The sequence below is a fragment of the Aphis gossypii genome, chromosome 2, assembly GCF_020184175.1.
Source record: "Aphis gossypii isolate Hap1 chromosome 2, ASM2018417v2, whole genome shotgun sequence".
Classification (NCBI taxonomy): domain Eukaryota; kingdom Metazoa; phylum Arthropoda; class Insecta; order Hemiptera; family Aphididae; genus Aphis; species Aphis gossypii.
In genome coordinates this window covers 56,481,629-56,507,720 of record NC_065531.1, presented here as the reverse complement: position 1 = coordinate 56,507,720, position 26,092 = coordinate 56,481,629, and the positions used below count along the sequence as shown (strand labels likewise).

General features: G+C 26.7%; 3 protein-coding genes across 4 annotated transcripts; all 3 read left to right on the top strand.

The window, feature by feature from the left end:
• Positions 1-5,786: 5,786 nt before the first annotated feature.
• On the top strand, positions 5,787-10,970 carry LOC114121883 (uncharacterized). 2 transcript variants are annotated; one of them, XM_027984379.2, is made up of 9 exons: positions 5,787-6,498; positions 7,371-7,572; positions 7,964-8,216; positions 8,286-8,513; positions 8,576-8,787; positions 8,849-9,170; positions 9,281-9,469; positions 10,340-10,456; positions 10,523-10,970. In XM_027984379.2, exons 2-9 carry the CDS (start codon positions 7,394-7,396, stop codon positions 10,670-10,672), a joined length of 1,650 nt encoding a protein of 549 aa, XP_027840180.1. In that variant the 5' UTR covers positions 5,787-6,498; positions 7,371-7,393; the 3' UTR covers positions 10,673-10,970. The 2 variants fall into 2 exon arrangements, with proteins under 2 accessions (XP_027840180.1, XP_050057057.1); XM_050201100.1 differs by lacking the exon at positions 5,787-6,498 and adding an exon at positions 6,571-6,827.
• A 1,777-nt stretch (positions 10,971-12,747) lies between these two features.
• Positions 12,748-15,108, top strand: LOC114121895 (sesquipedalian-1-like). The gene is made up of 3 exons (XM_027984391.2): positions 12,748-13,160; positions 13,233-13,421; positions 14,674-15,108. Exons 1-3 carry the CDS (start codon positions 12,956-12,958, stop codon positions 14,961-14,963), a joined length of 684 nt encoding a protein of 227 aa, XP_027840192.1. The 5' UTR covers positions 12,748-12,955; the 3' UTR covers positions 14,964-15,108.
• Positions 15,109-18,398: 3,290 nt separating this feature from the next.
• On the top strand, positions 18,399-26,092 carry LOC114121886 (putative phospholipase B-like 2). Its single transcript, XM_027984383.2, has 9 exons — positions 18,399-18,562; positions 19,340-19,677; positions 21,035-21,281; positions 21,407-21,501; positions 21,611-21,766; positions 21,886-22,111; positions 23,646-23,968; positions 24,663-24,836; positions 25,196-26,092. Exons 2-9 carry the CDS (start codon positions 19,469-19,471, stop codon positions 25,458-25,460), a joined length of 1,695 nt encoding a protein of 564 aa, XP_027840184.2. The 5' UTR covers positions 18,399-18,562; positions 19,340-19,468; the 3' UTR covers positions 25,461-26,092.

The following is a 26,092-nucleotide window of genomic DNA, read 5'->3' as shown; positions in this document are numbered from 1 at the left end:
TGTCACAAATTATATTATGAAAAGTTTTCGTTAAACTTGTGGTTACGTCAGAGTCACTATCATTTGTCTTTATCAGTATATCGACTGTTATCATTTAAAAAAGCGGGATAATAGTTGATAACAGACATACTAACAATGTGAAATTAAATAAGCAAAATAAATAAATAATAATTTATTTTCGATGCATATTTGTAAATCCAATAGACTTTATACTAAAGTAAAAAGTTTAAGGTCTATGATATAATATCCTTAATAATATAATAGCACGTTTTAACATAGATACCAAAAGCAAACGGTTTACTAAACATCGTTTTAGCGATAATTTTATGTTAAAACTAGAAATTGTTTAATAATATATTTAAATTTATATTAAACCGACTTCTTCAGCGCTTTAGAGTTTCTGATATCGTTTTAGATAATATATTTTTAGTACAACTATTCTTTTTAGTTCTTCCCTGAACGTTTTAACGATAAAACATCTTTATATATATGTCAAATCAGTAAACATTTAGAAGTTAGCAAACTATTTGCTTTGGTTATCTCTACGTGAAAGCATGTTTAATGGTAGACACACGTCACGCAATATAGTATTATAATATATTTAGATATACAATATACATTCTATAGCCGTGTGTAATAATATGTATGTAACATTTTTGTTATTGATTTTAAAAAGCTTGAAAATTCAATGTAAGATTTTTTAAATTGTTCATTCCTCGATAAATTAATAAGGTAATACATAAAAATATTCACATTCAATATAAAGTTCATTTCAACCTTATAAGGTTAAACTATTAAGTATACTTTATAATCTGAGATAATATTATTAATTATTATGAATTTTAAATTTCTTTTATTCGTAAATTTACTTTTTATTATTTGAATTTATATATAATTTAATATTTATTCATTATTTGAAACTGTGTTTTTCTTTATTATATCACTTTTTGTTAACGTGAATTATCAAAGCAAACGTTCATTATCATCATTTACTATCTAATATAACTTATAAGTAATACACTAATAACTAATGACTAGTAAATAATACAAATATTTTATACTTGATACCTACTTGTAAAATAATGGTACACTAAAATAATAAAATTGGCTTTGACTTGTAAATAAAAATATAACTAATTGTTTTTTTCAAATTTTCCGATAATCATAAAAATATTAAAAATCATGATCACAAATCACAATATCATAGCTTAGCGACATCACGGCGGTTTGTGTAGGCAATTTAGCTACACCTTTGTGGCCCCATCTCATATCGCATATTATTTTTCGGAACTTATTTAGTTAATAAAATTTGAGTGTACCTAAAATTTAAGGTATATATTTTTGCTAAAGATACTATTTAATTTTTTAAACTTATTTTTGCAAAATGTTAAGTCACCTTCGATTGATTTAAAAAAAAGAAATAACAACAAACGCTAACACGCTGTATATTATAACTACACTAAAACTTTTAAATGTGATGCTTTGTTATTGAATCCTCTTGGCTTTATAAACTTTTTTTTAAGAATATTTTTAATTTATTAATGTTACTTTAAGTAATTTATTTTTCTATATTTTATTAATATGGATCGCAAAGGTATCAAAATGTATCTAACTTTTACTTTAAAACATTACATTTATAAATTTATTATAGTTATTATCAATTACTAAATTATGACATGACGTAGAGTATTGCTATTAAATTGAAAATAACTACGATGCAACATACTATATAATTACTAACGATCATTTTGACTGTTGTAACAATAATTAATAAGTACCATTGTTTAATAATTTCAAACAATTTGGTTTTTATAGAAAAAAAGAATAAACTATTTTGTGTATCAACATTCAATAAATGTTAATAAATAGCCAGTAATTTTTAAAATTACATATGATTTCTATATAGAAAATTCTTGTAAAAACTATTCGTGAAATATTGTTAACTGCATAAATATATAAATTGCAGTTAATATCTTTAATAATCTGATTATGCCAATATTCAATGACAATTTATTATTATATTATTATTATGGAATAAAGAATAATATTGTATATAGTTAACAATTATGATAATACCATTTCTAGTAGACGATAGTAGTATCGAAGCTGATTGAAGGTAATAATAATTATTTTTATAGAATATATATGGCCGATAAGTAAATAGTAAATATGAATTCATGTATTTTACAGTTCCAACAAATTATTAATAAATATTATCCTTATTCTTTCATGAGTCTGATGGACTTAACAGTTTATATTATAGTTAATTATATGTATTTCATTTGCATAAATTACTATTTATTATTTAGAAATATAAATTTATCAAAAACTAATAGTCTTTGTAGTTTATAATATGCAATATATTATACCACTTATCATTACACTACCATATAAATAGGCACACCACTAGATAGCTTTTACAGGAATGCGATGAATCAAGCACATTTTGTACATACAAATTACGATTTAAAAAATATTGTGATATTTTGTTAATTTTAGGTAATTAATACTAAATTACATTTTTTTACTTTTTTTAACTATTCTAATTATACAAGTAATTAAATCTATAAAACATAATCATTTACCAGATAAAGATTAAACCTTAAAAAACCTTAAATTATTTAAATTTTTATAATTCAAAATTATCGTTATTAATTTTTATACAACGTATTTTATGGATTATTTAAATGGCGTATGAAAATTAACTTGCTTTTATGGTATAGTTAACTTTGTTTAGAAATATTTTGTCATTTTATTTTATTTTAGTTACCAAACGCTATGAAAGATCGATACCGAATACACAGTTTTCTTGAACAAAGAAAAAATGCAAGCAGTTCTTTCAAACGTTGTCGTTATAAATTGTATCTTTACTAATTGCTTACTTCGAAGATAGGTATTAAATATTAATTATCAATAGATCAAATTGTTAACAGAAGATCGTCGACAATTACAATATCCTGTTAAAATATAGAACTGTTTGATCAAGTCGATTTACTGAGGACTAATAACAATTTTGATGCTGGCATACTGCATAATATATTTTTACTTACTATTTACTAACCAATAAGGAAATAATTATCCATTAAAATATTGATGATAATTTGGTCTATTATAACATTTATAGCGAAAAATAATTATTTTTAATTTTATATTATTGATTCCATTTATTATAGGCACCTATTTGACTTTGATTCTGATTTTTTTTGTTTTTGTATTGCGTTTAAATTAACCTACGCCTAAATGTATGTAATTGAATCAAATTTTAAACTTTATAGTTGGTACAACACAATTATAGATTCATAATGAAAAATCATGGCTGAGCAATAACAAATAAGTACCGGTTTTCTATCATTTTTCTGAAATTTTTATTTTAATATTATATAATATTTTTCTAAATTAAACTTACCAATATTTTTATTTCTAAATTATTCTTTTCTAAGTATAAGTTATAACGCTTAATCGTTAAATATTTGTTTGAATTCTTTTTTTTTTTTTGAATCGTAATACTTTTCCAAAATTGACAAGTCTTGCAATCAGTAACGCGTCAGCTTATAAAACTGTTAAGTTCGCGTTAATTCGCAATTGCGATTAATATTGAGTGTAGCTAGTCTTAGAGACTATATACTGTTATCTGCAGCAGTGAACAGATAGGCCCCAAGCCCTCAAGTACACGATAGATTGGAAATTCGATGATTATGTGTTAGTACTGGAACAAATGATAAAAAACGTAAATGCACATGAAAAATGTAAATTTAAACTCATTTACATAATATAATGTATATTGTCAAGGCGTTCACGAATACGGCAGTGGCAGGTCAATGCCGCGTGGTATATACGGTCGGGGGGCCAGGCGGGGTTGAATTGTGGAAGTATATATGGCGAGCGGGTACGAGTTCAAATGTCGGTCGACCAACTGCCATTGACCCAATACAATAAACACGACGCGGCTCAGGTCTTAGACCCCGTGGCGCATGTTTTGGATGAGCGAACGACCGACCGCAGACATATAAGTTATAATAGAGACTGTGCCACCGAGAGACTGCGGATGACAATGATAACCATAATTTGTATAATTGTATTATTGAATATTGATTATTTGACGAATGATGAACGATGACCATAGAAAGGTAAATGACGACGGTGCTGCGTTCGATAGAGACACAAATATACAATTAAGAGAGACTTAAAATAATCATAATAATAATTAGACACAATATAGAACGAATTTTATGACCATCGATTATCATGATTATGTACCGTGGTATGACCGTACTTCTGCAAGATACCACTCAAACCGGTGTGACAAAAAAGCGCATTATATAGGATACTAGGATACTTCTTGCAGCACTATGATATTATTATGGTCTAATAATTTAATAATAATATGAATATGGATACAAGTACATTTTTTACGCTGGTTTGGACTAACAAGTAACAAATATCAAGATATATAACATACCTAATATAGTTATCTGTCCTATATCATCATTAAAGTCCACTGTCATACGCCCATACCTACGTATAATTTTATATACTACACTGTTGTTGCCGGGTTGCATAAAATATTTATTATCAATTTAATGATACATCACATTTTAAGAAATCAATCATGGATTGATCATGGTTTACTGATCATTTTTCATACAACCCACTATATATTATAAATACCTATATGTGCTACTGTGCTGCCATACTCAGTCATAGTGACATTAATTGTCAGGTAAGCAATAGTTCCTCTGTGCTTATAGTTAGAGAAATATACATAATTTATAAAATATAAATTTAGAATTACACAAAATGTAAACATTTTTGCTTTATGTACAATGACTAACTTCAATTAACATAACCATTATTTATTTTTAATACAACTGTATTCTGTATATTAGGGTTTGCGCTAGGAAAATTTTAGAACTGCACGAGTACCTGTATACACATTTTGACATGAGAGAATACTATCTCCCCCCAACTAACCTAGCTAATTTACCGTTTTCAAATTTTATAACATGAGCATCAAGATAAAATATATATCTAGTTAAATTAAATATACCTTGTACTACGCCACTACAAGATAATCTATAGCTCTGGATCTGAAACAAAATATTCACCTATAAGTATTTTTATACTTCAAACAAAACTCAAAAATATCTTACTTGGAAAATCGAGTACAAATAATATAAAAATAGCCGGAATTTTAAACGACAAATTTAAAAATGTAAAAGGTCTACCCTAAGCGGAAGCGCAATAACAAATAACTTATAGGCTGGTATTAATATACATCATAGAAAACATATAATATAATATATTAATATATATATTTTACAATCCACATTGGTTCATGATTGTATTCTAATATTATGATAATACAATTTTATTATGTATTATGAATTATAACTTTAATACAAATTGTTTTAGTATAGTATTATAGTGTAAGTATTAGTTATTTTTTTACAATGCTAAAATAGGTATCTAGCAGTAAGTACTGCACAATTAGCATTTTAGAACTGCACATTAGCGCGAACCCTGTTCTGTATGCAAATATAACTTATAACTTATAAGGACATCTGTCTAGTGTCTAGTTATTTATAATAATATGTATTTATCGATATTGGATTTTATACGTCGTATGATAGGGCACAGAATAAAAATTTCATATTTTATTCCGTGGCATGACCTTATCGCAAACCACTATGATACGCGTTATCATGTCGGCGAAACAGGACCGTGATTTTATTATTACTATCATTATTTATCATCATCGTGTTCTATATTTTGTCATCATCATTGTTATTTGTTGTAGCTGTACGGCCGTACGGGTATCGCTATTCACCACTCGGGCACACACCAGTCGTCACTCGTCACTCGGTCACTCGATAGTCGTTAGATCCATTCTAATACTCTATTGCATTCAATCTAAATTTTTAAAACCGCTCGAATGACATAATATTTTGTAAGTCCAACACAATACGTACGATAAAGAAGCTTGTACAGCCGGCTGACATGAGAAAATCGTAACTAATTCATTTTATAGATATTGTGTTCGTAAGTTTTGAAATTTCTTGTTTTCATCTCCCTTCTCCCTCACCTCGACAACACCCCCACTCAACGAATATTTTTATCTTTCTCCTTCGCCGCCCGTCTGGTCGGACAAGAAAGAACAACAGATACAGAATTTAAGTAGGCAGAACGTGCAATAGGTGTAAACGTTTTACGCAGAGAAAATTTGAACAGGTTATGCGAGAGAGACAGAAACGAAAAAAAAATCAAAACATAACAGACGAATTTGGTTTACCGACGCGATTACGTACATCGGTAACACTTGATGCGGCACGCACAGCGACCGACCCGCCGTCGCTAATTTACTGGCGTCCGAGTTTATAGTAATAAAAAACAATAGTTCAGTCGAATTAGCGACAGGAGCAGCGCATAAAATTTGAAATTCAAATGCTGATTTCAGTGTCAAGTTGAAGGCGTCAACGAATCCGTTTCAATCTTTTTCTCGTGAGTACTGAGTGTCTCGTAAATATTATCAGTTTAAGTTAAATTGGGTTTAACTGATCGTCATTATTTTATTAGTGGGGATAGGTATACAACTTAAAACCATATAAAACAAAGAGTAGGTATTTGATTGATGTTTGGTGACCAGTAAGTGATTCCATTTGGTTTTTAAGAGTTCTATCTTCCTGACAGTTCCAACTGTTTTTATGTTAAATATTGTTCAATGAAAACCTAAATATTAGCATCATAGGTCATTTTTTGGGATATCGATGAACTATCTACACTGTCCAAGTACCTAATGTGCCGCTCTTTGAATGTTGATTCTTTTTAAGGTTGTTACATTTTATTTTCTTGCTGTATAATTGAGTCCCTTGTTTAATCTTGTTCAAATTATATTCAACTTTGTTTTAATATTTGTTAATGTAGGTATCTGCTTTTTGATTGTAATTGTTTCTTTTCTTATTTATTTATAATTTTCTTTGACAATTTTAATGTGATCTTATACTGATTAGTTTTTATGTAATTGCTGCATTATAAAAATATTTTAAAACAGTTGTTACAGTGTAACCTTTCAACTTTAACTAGGATATTTTATCATGATTCGTTTATTAATTAACATTTTTATACCTTAGTCTTGTTATTTCATTATTGAACAGAAATTTTTCCAAATAATTGCATTCACATCACTAATAATAATTTAAATCTGTAAAGTATACCTTGATTGTTTAATAAAAAACAGATTTTATTTTTAGAATAATTGTATGTAGAACTTTCAAAAGAAATAGTTTTATATTAGTGAATACAACTTATCTAAGTTAAATATACAAAATATTGATCTAATGTGGTTTTTGTTTGCTTTATTTTATTTTATTTAGATATTATTACAACTTTAATCACTATGCCTCCATACAATTCTGTTAAAAGTCTACAATGTTTAGCACTAGAACAGGTATGCAAATACACATTAAGCATAACTGACAATATGAAAGAAGATGTAAATGGATCTCGAGAATATTTTATCAATAATGTACATGCTTGGGCTAGAACCAATATTCTGAATTATACTAAAATTCTCTTGTAAGTCAATATTTAAATTAATTATTTAGCTTGTATATTAAGTAGTAGTAAGAACTATGTTGTAATAAATACTTAACAAGGAATTTTATTATACAAAGTTTTAAGTTAGATAACTCTTGTACTGGGTTGTATGAACTATAATTATTAAACATTTAATGAATCAATAGTGAGCTAATAGTCACTTAAATCCGCACTTAAACATAATTTAGAAATTTTAATTTTATTGAATCATTAAATTAATCAATTTTTTATACAACCCTATTTATTTTTTAGCTTTTTACACTATATTTCATAATAAATATAATTTATAAAACTATAAAATTTATAAAGATTATGCACTATATTATTATTATTATTATTATTTATTTATTATATATTATATTAATTTTAGGGATGATGGTGAAAAAGACCATGAAATATGGGATAAACTCAACTTTGTAATGATTGACACAAATCCTTATATAAAAATATTAAACGCTAAACTTAATATGTGGTTAATAATATTAAATGCTATGTTGGACATTGGAGTTGCTCGATTACCACCTTTGTTTCTTCTTGGAGGAATGGAATTAGGATTTCAAGAGTTTGTTTCTATATTGAATCGTAACAATACTCATCTCAAAGAACTGTCTGTAACTTTTCAAGTAATGATTCATTGAGACATAATATGTATTTTGAACATTGATATCTGATTGTCTTATATTTTTTTGCAGATGTCAAGTAAAAATAATTACACTCCTGTTGTATATGCTTCAATGTATAACCTTCAGAAAACATTTCATGAAGGTTTAGCATCAAAACTTGTTCATCTAAAACTTGGTGCTATTTGTGATAATGCAATATTGAAAACTATTGGTGAACATGCCTTGTGTTTAAAACATTTAGATGTATCTGGTTCATGGAATGTCGATGAAGCTGGCATTAAACAACTATTGTTTAAAGTAAAAAAAAATTTATAACCAATCATACGTTATAAAGTTTAATGTGGATAATATATCTTTAGAAAGATGTGTATGTGGAAACAATTAATGTATCAAACGATATGCTATGTAAAAATCTTAGCCATATGTATGATAATAAGTCATTATTGAATAACTGCTGTTTTACTTTGGAAGAATTGCGGATTCAGGATACAAATACAGAAGACGCTAGTTTATTGATGATAATTGCATGTGTGAAAAGCCTAAAAGCCTTAGGCGGTTTCCTCTACTTTAGGTAAGATAAAATAACAACCATTAATATTTTTTAATATTAAAAGAAAAACATTTGGTTTTAGGAATATTGGTGATGCTTTGGTAACTGTATGGGAGAACTCTCCCAAGCCACGAATATTCCAGTTGACCGAGTTATATGATATGCAGTTGACAGGCAAAAAAATAGCCGCACTAAAGGAATGTCTACCATATTTAAAAAAGCTGTATACTCGACTGTCATGTGTTTGTACACCTGAAGATTTTGCAGATCCAGAACAGGGATCAATGTTTTGGGGACGTGTACAAACACTAACCATTGATCTTGATTACATGATGAATTTTCATTTTATAAATTTTGTGTTTAATTATGGCCGCAACTTATCTGAACTCACCATTCTTGATCAGGTAGACATCAACAAATATATATATATGTCATATGTCTTAATAAAACGCTAACATATAATTTTAGTTATTACTATATATTTTATAGATTAGTAAGATGATTTTATTTCTAGGAAGCTGATATAGATGTGGCAAAACTCCTAGCAAGTTGTCCAAATCTATTAGTGCTTAAAGGATTTTTACATATTTTTGAAACGCCTGTCGGAAAATTTTCCAAATTGAAGTCAATCGAATTACACATGCCTACCGTTGAAACAATTAATTGGTTTTTTGAAAACTGCCCTTGCTTAGAAGAAGCCAAGGTATGTTTTTGCTATTAAAATAAATTATATGAAATAATAGTATATGTGTTCAACTACAGTACAATAGTATAGCATATTCACCAATAACTTAAAAATAATAGCTCAGAGTTTTTCTGAAGGAAGGTTATACATTAAAGAGTACACTATTAGAGTATAATTACTTTAACTTGAAATCTGAAAAAAAACATTAGGCAATCAGATATCAATGTTCAAAATACATTTGTCCCAATTAATCCTCACTTGAAACGTCACAGACAGTTCTTTGAGATGAGTATTGTTACAGTTTAATGTAAAAACAAACTCTTGGAGTTCTAATTCCATTTCTCCATGAAGAAACAAAGGGGGTTATCGAACAACTACAATGTCCAACATGGTATTTAATATTATTAACCACATACTAAGTTTAACACTTAATAGTTTTGTATATTGATTTGAGTTGATCATTACACGGTTTAGTTCACTCCATATTTCATTGTTTTTTCACCATTATCCCTAAAATTAATATAATATTTAATTAATAAACAATAATAATATAGTTCATGATCTAGTTTTATAAATTATATTTATTATGAAATATAGTGTAAAAAGCTAAAAGATAAATCGGGGTTGCATAAAAAATTGATAAATTTAATGAAGCAATCATTAGCCACATAATTAAGTTTAAGGAAGTGTTTACTCACTATTGAATCATTAAATGTTTAGTGGTTGTTAATGTAACACAGCATCAACATTATCAAACTTAAAATTTGGATTCTTTAACTTTAGAATCCAAGATAGATTTATATCTATATTATAAAATATATACTATATTTAGATTAGAATTTATCATTACTTAATACAAAATCTGAAATTTTAAAATTTAATTTTCAGTTATATAGTGATTCGAGACATCTTTACTGGAATACACAAGTTTTTGAGAGACCACCATTAATCATGTGCAATAATCTTAAAAGATTGGAGATTTCGTTCAACGATGAACATCCAATTGTAAGTTATAACTTTAAAATAATCTTCAGTGTATTAAAGTATATGATTCTATTAATTAATTTATAGACTAACCATCAGACAGTTATAAAATTCATTGAAAAATGTTCAAAACTTCAACATTTAGGACGACTGGATAAATGGAACTTGGACAAGAAATTTGTAAAACAAGTAAAATTATACATAAAAAAGATGAACTATGAGCTTAATATTTACTAGATGATAATTTACAAATTTGTTGAAAAGACTGATGTTTTAGATCTAATATTATGTTAACTTTCTTTTTCTCTTGTTAACTCTGTATGATATTATAAGGTATTTTTGTACTAGCTGTACATTTAAAAACTATAAGTATGTATTTTTAATTTCACTGTGATGTATTTTAATATTAATGGTTTAACGATTTAGTATCAATGTATGTTTTTATAACAACACATTGAATAATAACAATAAGCTTTTATATTATATAAACTCTAGACAAATTTTTGTTTAAAAATAAAATAAAAATATTATATAATGTAATGTGTATGTAATAGTAATATAAAATGTAATTTATCATATTATCTATTGTATAATTGGAGATCTGATACGAGGTTCCTGTGATTTTGTGTGTAAACTTATAATAAATTGCATTGTTTTTGTTTTCACCAAACTGTTAAATGTAAGTTATCATTTTTTGACAGTTTCACTCCATATTTCTAAGAATATTTTTGATTTTTTATATTAGAATAAGTAATTTATTTTTCTATGAATAGTTAAGATTATAATCCAATAGTATCAATTTCTTTAACATTTAAACACCTGAAATGTTTATTGAAAAAAAAATATACTTGTATTAAATTGCCAGGATTTTTGTTCAAGTCATGAAATTGTTATAACAAAAAAAAAAAATTAAAATTCTAAATGTTTGATTTAGTAGATATAGTTTATTCAATCTTTTAAACATATGAATATGCTTTTATTCTTGCTTGGAAGTTGGGGTCTCAACTGATGAATGATTGTGCTACATGATAATATACCTGAGTGATTGAGTCTGTTAGTTATTTTATACCATAAAACTTGTAAAAGGCAGACTATTAGTAATCGAAAACAATTTTATTTCCCACAATATCTGCATTATATTTTGAATTACAGCTAGGTACTGACTTTCCAATTAATTTGAATCAGTACTAATATAGTATGTATCTATATGTAACTATCAGATCTCATAAATTTGAATTGAATTTTTCCTCACATTCTTCACAGTCATCTGTTTTGCCATGTATTTTACGTTCATGACATCTTAGATTGGATAATTCGTAAAAAGTACTGCCACAGAAATTACATTGAGAATCTCCACCATGTGTATTCAAGTGAGTTTTCAACAATACACAAGTAGCAACCTGTAAGAATTAAGTGTTAAATAAATGTTATTATTAGTTATTAAAGTTATGCAAATTTTACCTAAGCTGGACACAAATGACATTTGAATGGTTTATCTTCACTATGAGTAATTATGTGATTTTTGAATGTATTAGAATGACTACATTTTTTATTGCAAATATCGCATTCATAATTTTTTCCCCCGCCATGGGTCCATTGGTGAGCTACCTACTATGATACTTAGATGAGATGTTGGTATTATATATTCATATTTTTAAATTTTGTACCAGTTAGTTGGCAGTCATCTATTGTAAAACAAAATACCTATTTCATTAATTATATGATAGTAATTTATTTATTAATTTTGCTTTAAGCATTAAGCAATATACCTAACAATAATTTTGTTTAGAGGAAAATGGCTCTATATGAATGTTTATTTAATGCAATAAATATAAAATCAGGTATTAAAATAAAATAATGGTTGTTGGTTCAAAAGAAGAAGACATTGTTGAAATGAAGACTTTGGTGGATTGTAAATTGTTCTATCTAAAAGAGAAAAAATGTAAAAGCAAATCGACAAATTTTATTATTGCATTTATCAGTTTACTTATAATATTAAAAAATTACTAAAATTGTTGATTTTTTCCAACTGGGAGAAAATTGAAAGTACAATTTAAAGTAGAGAAAAACATAAAAAAATATTAATACTTGGGTTATTAAGGTTATTTGGGAATATCATCGATTATAATAAAATAATTTAATAAATTATTGCAATAATGTATTATTATAGCACGAAACATTCATGATTCATGAATTACAAACTAAATTTATAATATTGTATAATAAAATTTAAAAGATACATGAATAATATTATACAATTACAGATATTAACACGATATTAACGTGATAATTGATAAAGTGATAAGATGTACCTTTATTAATGTAGGTAATTCGAATTTCTTTCAAATATTAAGATCTAAGATATTATCATCAGATTACCAGATCATCTATTTCTGTTGAAAACTTAAAAAAAATATTTATTGTTAAATAAATTTATCTTAAAGATTTTTGTTTGATACATATCAACGTGTTTTAAAATGTCTACAGAAATTACATATTAATGAGAATTAAGCAATCCCAATGAAGATAAACGAGAAAAATTTATCAGCATATTCGACATCGACGTCACCCGTGGACAAAGAAGGATGGCTTTGCAAACGAGGAGAACTCAATAAAGGCTACCAGAAAAGATGGTTTGTTCTTAAAGGAAACTTGCTTTTCTATTTCGACCGGAAAAGTGATAAGGAGCCGCTCGGTGTTGTCATATTGGAAGGATGTAGCATTGGTATATTATATTAATTTATTACTATTAACTGTATTGTTATTAAATGCATTTGTTATTCCAATTGTTCTTCAGAGTTGGCTGAAAATGACGACCAGTTCAGTTTTAAAATCATTTTTCACGGTCCTAATAATAGGAGCTATATATTAGGAGCCGATAGCCAGGAGTCAATGGAACAGTGGATGAAATCATTGGCTTGTGCCAGTTATGATTACATGAAATTTATGGTGGCTGATTTACAAAGGCAACTTAAAGAATTAGAAGGTATTTTAATATTAATTAATGTTGCACCTAAGTCAGAAGGGTGGATAGTACCCACCCTTAACCACTCTAAGTGGACTGTCCTCCACATTCCTGGGTTACGGTCTTATATGCAATGTAACCAAATTATCTTGGTAAACAGAGTATTAAAATTAACTTAATATATAGTTTAGTAGTTATGCACTTAAAAAGCAAAAATTTACATTAATATTTTTGATATCACATAGTTAATTCATGATTAATCCATAGTAATAAATATAATGAGCAATGCCACAATTACTGAGTATGTAAGTTGTGTAGTACGTAGTATATGTGTTGTCTTTTAAATTTTATAATTTTATAATTCACTTAAAGGTACCTACCTATTGTCAATTTACCGTGTCTTTATTAATCATATAAACATATAAAGGAATATTATTTTTGATAATAATAGTAGTTTACAGTTGTTTTTCTAAGACACAATAGTATCTAAATGATAAAATTATTTATCATAATAGTGAGTTTTTAACCACAAATTTCGATTATTTTCAATATTATGGTTATTGTTACTACACATCCATTTATCTTTTAAGTATCTATAAACTCCTTATTTTTATTATTGAAAATTAGATATTATTAATTATTATCATAATGAAATCACTGAAGAAATAAAATAGAAACCTAATTGATTTAATTTGTAAATACTAATAAGATTGCAAACAATTTTGAATTAAAATATCGTTTTTAAAAGGAAACGTAATTTTACTTTTATTAACTTCATGATTTTTAATAGTTATATAGTTTCTAGAAATGTTGTAAAAAAACAATTTTTGTTCTGCTGATACTTCCTTATTATTTGGAGGAATATTAATGAAATTGAAATATAAATGTAATAAAAAATCTTTTTTCATAGTTCAGTAAATTAAAGATTCTTTGAATTTAAGATAACTTTAAAAATGTGTGATTACTTTATTACCCATATCAAAAAGATAGTCACTTTTTCACTTTTTAATAAAAAATAATTAATAATAGTTCTGTATATTATGATGTATCATATATATAGTTAAGAAGTTAATTTATAAATTATAATGACTTGGTGATTGTCGGTTAAAGAATTCTTGTTATACTCTTGCATAGAGGCCTAAACATGAAGTTGCGGCACTGCTAATAAGGCTAAAAAGGATGCAAATGCAGCATAGTTCAAACCTTAAAAATTATCATTATATTAATAGTATCTGATAATAATTTAATAATATGTTTTTTTACATCTGTATAGAATCCCCTGTTCGAGTAACTCTTCAAGTACCAAATACTCAAACATCACAAAAAAAAGAATCTAGTGGACAATCATCACCACAGCCACCTCCAAGAGGTCGTAATAATCCTTTCAATAAGCCAATCAATAGTCATCAATCTCCTCAGCGTAAAGATGTAGTTTCATTTCGAAAGACATTCAAAGAGCTGCACAATCAGCTTGGCAGACCTATACTTAGAGACAGGAACGAATGGAGGTTTGGATTGATGAAACAAGAATTAAACACTCAAGAACCACTTATTACATTATGATATGTTCTATCATTTTTGTTGTATAATGTTATTTTATGTTTATACTATAATTTTATTTATTTGGGATTTTTTGTGTTAAACTTTATGGCTCTATACGTAACCAAATCTTTATTTACTACAATATACAGTTTATTTTTTATTCATATTTGCTGGTTTTGTATTACATCAAAACACAAGGTTGTATACTACAGTATTACTTAAACCATAAATATTAATATTGCATGGTAAATTTAATAACAGAAAATTTTAATTGTTTTACATATTTTTTTCACAGTAATATCATACATTTAAAATTAATGTATTCACATCTACTTATCAATTATTATTTGTCTATCCCACAACAAGATAAGAAATAGGATTTATTAATATTTAATATAATTTACAGTCTTCACTGTATTTAAACTAACTTAATCTAAGGGTGGGGGGTTTTAAATACAGAATTTAAATTATTAAGTAGTGATACTATAAAAGTTAATAATATTATTGTTGTTTTACTGTTTACAAATTTATTTAAATCAATAACATTATTAAATAATTTATGTATTATACAAATTAAATTTATCAACCTTCATTTTTAAAAAATAAAAAAACATAATCTCAAAGTTGAAATAAAACAAAAAGGAAAATAGCCTAACTCCGAAAATTATGATTTTTAATAAGAAATAATTCTAACTCCATTTTGAAATGTTCTATTTGAGTTTATTATTATTAAAAAAAAAAATAGGTTTTAATTAATGTTTTTAAATTAGAGAAACGTATTTTGTTTCTCCTGAAAAGTTATCATTATGGAGTTAGAACAATATTGCAAGTTAGGTCAACAATATGTATTTAAAATTCTTATTTTTCGATGTTTATTATTGATATCAATGCACTGTTTAATAAACTATTGTATACAATTAATTTTACCAGTATTTTTAACAGTCATAATCGGAATCAATTGAAAACATTTTTAAAATTAATTTTTGGTTAAAGTTAAAATTTAGATATCTATTTGAAGTTGTTTTAATTATAATGCTAATTGTTTGACAAAATGTAAGTGTTTAATATTATTATTATATATTAGTATAGGTATTACTATAATAATATTCTAATTCTGTTATTTAAAAAGTTAAGAGTTTTGATGGAATTATAAATTTAAGAGCATTGTTTTTTTATTATTGGTGATACAATGCTCTTTATTCAATATTTATTAATCTTTTTTTGATGGGTTTATTTCGATATTTGATTGACATCTATGATAATTTAATCACGGCAGTTTATTTGTTTGTTATGTAGGTACCTACTGATATACTTATAGGTATATCTTATAGTTTTAAATAAAGGTAATTAAGTGTACCTACTTAAATACAAGTCCCCGTATAATTGAAACACCTATTTGTTATTATTAAGTTATAATAATCTATTATTATCTACAATTGTTTTTGATGGAATTAGGTAGCCAAAATCTTATTATAAAAAGAACAAAGGTTAGGTTAAGTTAAGTTTAAAAGAGTTAGATAATTTTAGCAGTTTGCAGTGTTTGCACATTCAGCTAGCTATTTTCACAATTTTAAAATTTAAGGAAAATACATACTTTACTTACTAATATCACTATTTAATATTATCTATAGGTATTTATTAACTATTAACAAAGGATTGTATATTTGTAGTTTGTACGAGTCTATATTATAATACAATATTATAATAATATCATTATATTTTTAAAATGAACAAATTGTTTTAAATGATAAAAATCATTTAACTTTTATTCTGCACAGTAATAATATTACAATGTGGTACATAAGAATATTTGGAAAAACCTAATATCTATAATAAGTCAAAGTAAAAATAAAAAAATTCAAAAATTTTAAATACCCATAAATAGCTTAATATATATATTTTTTTGTTCTAAATATTTTGAAAATTACATTGACTAGGCTTGGAAAGTGTTACCTACCTATTCTATAAGTACCCAGTACCTATTTCAAGTTTTTGTGATTAACACTATGATTTAAGTAGGTACATCAAAATAATTAAAATTATTTGATTAAAAACCGTTATTTTCGCATGATTATGTAGATACCTATTCAATTTTATTTAAATATAAAACCCATACGAGCATAAAAAATATAACTATGGACTTAGTAGTGTTGTGTATAACGATGGTATTTTAATTGTAATTTGTATTTGCTTAAGGATTTTCATCTGTGGACTGTGATGCACGGATGATGTATCCATGATCCATCATAAGTCTTTATTATCAATGCCAATAGTACACGGACATAAAAAAAACAAACGCTTTATTATAAAATGACTAAAATTAATACGATAATACATTCATCAGTCCGCTCAGAATTTAAAATATCTAATATAAAAAATATATATATTTTTATATCAATATTAAATATTTAAGTAGTCTTACATAATAGGTATATTTAGAAAATTACTCGTATACTGTATAGCCATTTAGGTAGTGTAATAAAATACAATTAGAATATTTTTTATGGATTTTACTACCTATATTATTACCTATATTATTTTATTTAGAGAATATTTTTATTTCGATGGTAGGTATGCTGCCATTGGTCGTTGTATGTAGGTACCTAACCTAACCTAACCTGATGGGCGTAGGTATAAACATTGATTATAATATAGTCAATTATATTATAATCAATGGTATAAATTAAAGGTAAAACAATTATTTTAAAATAAATTTTGTTGATAAAACCTAATGTATATGGTATATCTATCTAGAGTCTAAACTAAAACCCCCTCCGAAAATATTTCCTACCTATGCTATGTCTATGTTGTATGTTAGTTTTTTATTTCTTCGATAATCTTTTGTTACTCAATTCGTTTCGGTGATTGTAAATTTAACCCGAGCTGTGAAACAAAATTACTTATGTAAACTGCATCTATTTTTTTTTTATAGTGTGTTAACATCATCACCGTTTACAAATAAAATTAATAAATGGTATGCATAATATCTTGCATAGGTAAATCATATAATGGATATGAATAGGTATAAATATTACATTTTTGTGGACTACCGTCGTTTGATAGGTACTGTCTTGTTATAAATAATTGTAAAATTAACTTTAATTAACGAAAAGTATTGAAATGTATTTAGGACATAATTAATATAAATAATTGAAGATTACATACCAATTTGCTAATTAATAATTATAAAAATATTAAAGCAAAAGGATGAATAATAAAATATTGTTGATACATATTGGTTGATTGACGTTTCACCGTTTTTATATTTTACCAAACTAATTTCTCATTTATTTATTCATTTCATTTATTTTTTTTCAGAATTCTGAACTTGGTTCGTGGTACCTACCTAGTTCATTTTAGGTATATTAAATAATCTTAATCAAGTTGACAACCTGGGCGCAGTTTATATATTATGACTCCATGTTGTTTTTATCAGCAGATAATAATAAATATTAAATTTGACCTTTTTAATTCTTTATGTTCTTTCGTATTCCTAATTAATTTTGTTGGTTTTGTATTGTGCTATTATACCTACTAATCATCAATTAATCATATTACACCTGCACTATAAGAACACACATTACTGTAGTAAACTATAGTGTAGATTTCACATGTAAATAGTATGTATAGTGTATACATATACATAGTTTTAATATAACATAAAATTGTTTCACAATATTTGTAATAACTAATAATATTATAATTACACCGATAATACAACATTATGATTAATATATAAGTGTGTAAATATTATTGCGATATAATATTAAAACAATAATAATGTATATAATAATAATAATTATATGTATAAAAAAATCAACACTTAATTGTCTATAGGTACTGTAATTAAATACATATATAATAAACATAACGAAGAAATTAAGTCACAAACGCAAACGAATAAATACCATTTAATGAAATTATTTATTTCTTATTTGGGTACAAAGTGCATTCTATATATGTTAGTTGATTGTATTGGTTTGTGGTTATATAATATAAGAGTGTAATAAGTAACGTAAATTAGCTCATAAAAACGACTTCATAATATTCCTAATACATACTTTTTAATTTGTGTCATTAACATTTTTACAACGTTACAATTACAATAACAATATTAATGTTATACTATGCATATTTATGTACTATTGTTATTGACAGTAAAAACAATAAAATATATAATAAATTAATGATTAATACACGCATACATATTACATATAGATTTATGTGTTTATATATAATTAGGAACCAGCTAACTCACAATAATAGTGGTTGCCTATTATATTTAAAAAAAAATGTAATATATTGTGACGGGGGTACGACGTTGATATTTCTCAATTACCTATATTGATATATTTACCTATAATATGTTAGTACCTAATACAGATTATATTCTGCAGGTCTTGGTTGCTCGCGGCTACAACAGAAACTCCATTTGGTTGGTCGTCAATCGAATTTGTTGTACAAAATATCAATGCATTGTACTCATACATGCATAGCACAACAATCGTATAATCATCATTATTATTATGTCTGTAAAAAATATCGCGATCGTCGCGTTTCTAGTGTCGACTGCGGTCATCGTGACGCTGTCAAAGCTGTGCTCGGGCGATGAAGACGACCAGAATCAGATATTTTACGCTATCGCCGATGACGACAATAATATTAGGATTCGACACACGGAAGACGGCAGATTCGTCGGTAAAGCTAGTTACACTCGGAGTTTAAACGTCACAGGGTGAGTGTGAAAAAAAGTAATTTTTTCTCCACATGGTGATATTATATATATGTACTATGCAGGACTGATTGAAATGTTATAACAAATACATTTAAGAAGTATTTATATAATATCTATTCGAGACAAATTTTAGGTAGGTTATAGTTTTATCAATTAGTAAATTATATTAACTCTGAACTCAGATATAAGGGTTTATTTTTTTCATACTTTTCTTAATTTTAAATTTTTAAACACCAGCAAATTATTCTTTGAGGGTTTCAATAACTAAATTTAAATTACTTACAAAACAGTTATTTATTAGGTATTAGGTAGTTTGGTAGTTAATTATTAATAGCTAATTTCTAACGTATTTTTACAGTAGGTAGGTACCTAGATAGTTACTATATGGAATTTGTTTGTTTTCATACTTTTATATATTATTAAAATATTATATAGGTTTGATTTAAATTTAAAATAATCACTGAGATTTAAGCATTTTATTAATAAAAGTCTTATAATTTTAAATTAATTAAAATTATTATGTACTTATCTTTGTATCAATATTGTATACTCGTATCATGTAAATGTTGCAATTCAAAAACATTATTTGTTCATAATAAAATATTATGAAACTACTATTCTTGAGGCCAGTAGGGCCTAGACTCTGGTTGATCACCGTATTGCTTGTGACTTAATCTTCCTTCAGAGTCTCATGTATAGTAAAATTGATTCTCTTTCTCTCCTCCAACTCATTAGCTTTAGAGTTTCTACCTAACCTACCCGTATGGCCGTATCATAACTTCAATCGGTGTAAGAAGAAGCTAGGTCATTTTTGACACCTCCTTTGCCTATTCTAATTAATTATGTTCTCTTAACCCATTTAATTATTGTTTTTTTCTTTTAACTTATATTTTTATCTTGTATCCTTAATCCTTATGTATATTATTGCTTACTGTAAAACTAAATATTATACTATATTTTAAATGGGTTTCGTCATGTTTATAAAAATAAAATAAAATTAGTACCTATCAGACTACGGTCATTATAAGCAGCAACATATTATGTAAAACTAAAAAGATAAGATTTTATTAGCAATCATCTGTTTTTACAACAATTCCAAATATTTTAAATCAAAAATTACTAAATAGTTATAACTACTGACTAATTTTGAGAAAATATTTTCTTGTGGTCCAGTGAAAATGTTTTAAAAACTTTACTCTTTTTCCCCAAAATTAAATTCTTTATTGTATAATATTATGTGGATAATCACTGACTAAAAATACATCTGAAAATTTTAGCTTCTGGAATGGTACGCGTCTGCAAGATATATTTAGACAGGTTATAGGTAGTAAAAATAATGAAAATGTTCGTTTTTCAGATGGGATTACCTAGAAATACTTACATCTATTAAAGTAGATGACGCAACCCAAGCCTATACTGCTGGTTTGTTGGAAGGATACGTCACCGCTGACTTAATTAACATGTATTGGCAAAATATTTTTCAAAACTTCTGTGATGGTCGAGCTGATCTATGCGTAAAACTGGACAAATATTTGCAGACAAATAAAAATTGGATTATGTCTCAAGTGACAGAGAAAAATGAATTGGACGCGTATTGGCATCAAGTTTGTACTATAAAATAATAATATAATTCTTACTACTCCCTATAAGTTACAAGACGTTATCGATTTTTAACGTGGAACACTATAGCTATCACTATATATGTGTACAATGGGTCTCATGTTTAAAGGTTGGCCTCATATACAAGCAACTCGACGGGTTATACGATGGATATAAACTGAATACAAAAGAAGGAATGCAGTCTTTGACATGGGAAAATTTTTTGTGAGCATATATTCTTTTGATTTCTGTCATTGATCTTTATAATTTAATATTTATTATAATGTTTTATTATTTTACTGTGTTTAAAAACGAAATTGTTATCGTTTTGAAGTTGGATGAACATTCAAAAAGATTTATTTAATTTATGCGATGTTTTTAATTCTTCGCACCCTCATAAAAAACAGTTTGGGGCTGGATCGTGTTCAGTTCTTATAAAATTACTACCTGGATCTAAAGAGTTGATCTTTTCTCACGTAACTGAGAATCGGTACCTATACATTTTATTATATTATACTGTTAAATATATAATATGTATTATTATTTTTTTAGATCTTTATGATTACAATAATACAATACCTATAATATTATTAAACGTATATTGTATAGGTACGAAACAATGTTGAGGATACAAAAGCGATATCGTCTTAATTACAAGGAAAGTAAATCGTCGTACCAGCTAGTTTTAGGCCACGACATAACATTTAGTTCATATCCCGGTTGTCTATACTCGATGGACGATTTTTACTTGATTTCTTCAGGTTTAGCAGTCACCGAAACCACTATTTCAGTTTACAATCCACAGCTATGGGCCTATGTTCAGCCAATTGGGCAGGTTAGAAATAAATAATAATTAATTTAGATATTATATGTACAGGGTTTCAGAATTATTATACACTTTACATTTTCAAATCTTCCATTTCTCATGTCACAAATAATAAAATGTATAATGTATTTAATTATTTAATTATTTTAAATACGTTGGTAAAATTCATACTAAAATGTACAAACGCTCGATAACAAAGATAACAAATATATTATTTTTTATTTAAACTGATTCGTAACAATTTGTGATACATCAAATATATAACGACTAAATAATATATAAATATTACAAACCATGCGCAGCTCGAACTACAGTAATTTATTAGATATATGGTTATTATACTTATATAATTATGTAGATAGGTAGATATATAGTATAAAATCACTACTGTTGTAACAAAAAAACGCTTTTATACCTACTGAGTATATCTATAATATATTATCTGAATCTGAAACATACGTAGTATTAGTAGTATTACGTATCAGTTTTATAAATCAAAATTAGTTAGAAAATGTTTATCAGAATTTATATTCTTAATCATATATACAAGTCAGTGGTATCAAGTGATATGAATTCAGGTCAAAACTATTTCCCCTCATTGAAAAAAATATATTACATTATTTTAAATGCCTCTTAAATAAGGTCCCTAATTCCTACTAAATAATAACTTATTCAGCATAACATAAATTTACTAGCTTCATATAAAACTGAATTGTAATAATTAATTTGTTTATTTTCAAGTAAAGTTTATTATACCTACTTATAAACAAAAAATAAGTCAACACTAAAGTAATATTTTTCATCACCTTCCTTAATACATTTCCAAGGTATGCCATTGATACAAGGTGTATTTATTATATACACGAGATTTTTCCAATGATTGATGATAAAATGGATTAATAAATAAGTAAATAATATTAATTTTGATTTGAGTTTCTTTTAAATGTTTTAAACATACCATAGTATACAATTATACATATTATATTAGATTCTGTACGAAGTGATGAATGTATTGATTTTACAATGATGTGTGTTTTTTTGTGTCTATGTACATCATAACTTGTCGAAATAATGCTCCAATTCAAGACTTCAGGGTTGACATACTGGACCTACTATTGTTAAATAATTTAAAAAAAATAAAAAGTATAGATTTTTTTAAGCTTAAATCTGAAATTAATATTTTGAAGCACAAAAAAACATTTTATTGATTTTTAGGGTATAAATTATAACCTATGTCCTATTCAAAAGTATTTATTATAAAATTGTTTCAATTAAATACTATGAATCAATTTATACTAACTTTAGAGGGTCATAAACTTAAAGTTATAAATCAATTTAATATGTATAAAATAAAGGACTCTATTATACTAATGTACTTAGGACAAATTGAAATGTTCAGTTAAAACAAAAATCCTTATATACATAGTGCTGTAGATAAATATCGAAAACCACATGAATAAAAATGCGTTAAAAACTGTACTACCTATTGCCGAATATGTATTATTATAAAATTTACATTATATTCATCAATTTTATGACGAAGATGATGGTTTTCATTCGGGTGATGGTAGCGAATCGTCTTGCATCCGACGGATTGGCCTGGACGAAATTATTTAAGCAACATAACAGTGGCACTTATAACAGTCAATGGCTGGTGATAAATTATTCGCTGTTTCGACCAGGTCGCAAATTACCTCGGAGAGGGTTGCTTTACGTATTGGAACAAATACCCGGACTGGTCGAGACGTGTGACGTGACTGAACCGTTTACGAACCAGACGTACTGGGCTAGCTACAACGTGCCATTCTTACAGATGATATCCAAAGCCAGCGGTCAAGATGATATGGTGAAGCGATATGGAAATTGGTAAGATGAATGTGTTTTGCAGCAATTGATGTTACGATAACGATGTATAAGTACGTGTTATGTATTAATATTCTCATAATTTTACTATAAAATCTCATCCATACGTATGAGTATTTGGCAAACATACGAGGAAGTGAAGAAATTCATCACAATGTATAATCATAGATTTCCTCTCCTTATTTCCATAATAATATTTTGCTGATTATTCCTTATTAAAAAAAAATTCTTAAACTATAAATCTGTACAAATCAGTAGGTAAAAGTATAAAATGTGCTAATTTGTAAATTGATAATAAAATTGAAAAAATTAGTTTAAACGATTCATGCCTAAATGTAATTTAAATTTAAGCATAATTAAAAACATAAACTTGATAAATACAAATTATAAAAAGATAAAATATAATATATTTTTTAGTTTTAAAATGAGTTATAAAATTTTTAAAGTTTTAATATTTTACATAGCTATAATAACTCACTTGAAAAAATAAAATATCGATAAAAGCCTATGCGATGCCTTAAATAATGTTCTTACCTTTAAGTTTGATAATAAGTAAATTTACTCTAATATTAAAGCTGAAAATTCCGCTGAACGCAAAGTTGTGTTTTACGTTAGTAAGACGGAAACAACACATGCGAGTATGATGTCCTGTTAACTTTATTGGCTGCCATTTTTTATTTTTTCTTATATCAAATAGGTTTTCATACCAAGACACTCCTCGGGCTCGTATATTCGCTAGGGATCATGTCGATGTGACGGACGTGCCGAGTATGCTGCGCCTAATGCGATCTAATGATTTCAGAAATGATCCAGAGTCCAGGTGCGACTCTTGTGTTCCCCCGTATTCGGCTGAAAACGCCATTTCGTCCAGGTAAACAACCACGCTCTTGCATTGAAGCTTAATAATAATTGCAAATTATGCACCTAAGTTATATTCTGTTGGTACATTATGATACGGGGTTTTTTATGACAAATTTTTTCTAATTGCCTACGAAATATTGAATTCCGCTGTTAATTATTTATTATTACAATATAATTAATAATTAATTAAATTAATTAATATTAGACATTTTTAATTAAAGTCCATCTCTCGTCGCTGACTAGCAATTTGGTTTTACTACTACCCTCTTGCGGATGCTCTTGATTTTCCATGTAAACACATTAACTAGAATATATATATTCTTAACCTATGGTAACTACGATTTTCATTAGGGTTGTCTGGTTTTGCAGGAATGATTTAAATGACAAAGACGGAGTGTACCCATTTGAAGCACTTGGCTATTCTAATCGGGGTGCTATAGATGCAAAAGTAACGAGTTACATAACCTTCAAGAGGCTAAAATTTTTGGCTGTTTCCGGGCCAACTTGGGGCACAGGAGGACATCTTGGTGGATTCTGTTGGAGCAAATCACACGCGGCCAACGTTAGCCATGTTGGACTACCTGACTGTTGGAATTTCAAACCTAAATTACATAAGTGGCAGTGGCAAAACTAGAGCTTAAGTCTTAGGAGGAATTATAACCTAGGTTAGATAATTAGGTAAGGTTAACGCTGTAACTGTAAACTACGAATTCATGCTAATGAATAAAGATGAAAAACAGTTTTAAGGTGAGAATGAATAATTTGATTTTTAAGGGATACATGTTTTGTTTTTGGAAGCAGGAAGGGGTATAAACCTGATCACTTTTACTTAATAGGTGATTTAAGATGACTTCGTGATTTAACTGTTTATAACGCGTATCTATATATTTAATAATTTTACGTAAAAGCGTCAACAAGAAATACTGGCAATTAGGAGGTATTTTGGAGTCAAAGAGCTAAGACAGCTGAAACAGATCTAATTATAAAAATTACGCATACAATCATAGAAATTATATTTAAAAAATAAAAAATGTTATAAAAATAGTTATATAGTAGGTAATAATACGAATCAATATTCATGTATATCCACAATAATAACAATGTCATTAAAAAATACATATTGTCATATTTATGGAAAGTGAATTAATTAGTTATACTTCTAACACTATTACCTATAGCCATCTGCACCAAACTATAGTTTTTAATGTGTATATGTATTAGGTATATGCTATACATGTTTTATTTTTTTATTGTTGTATAAATTAA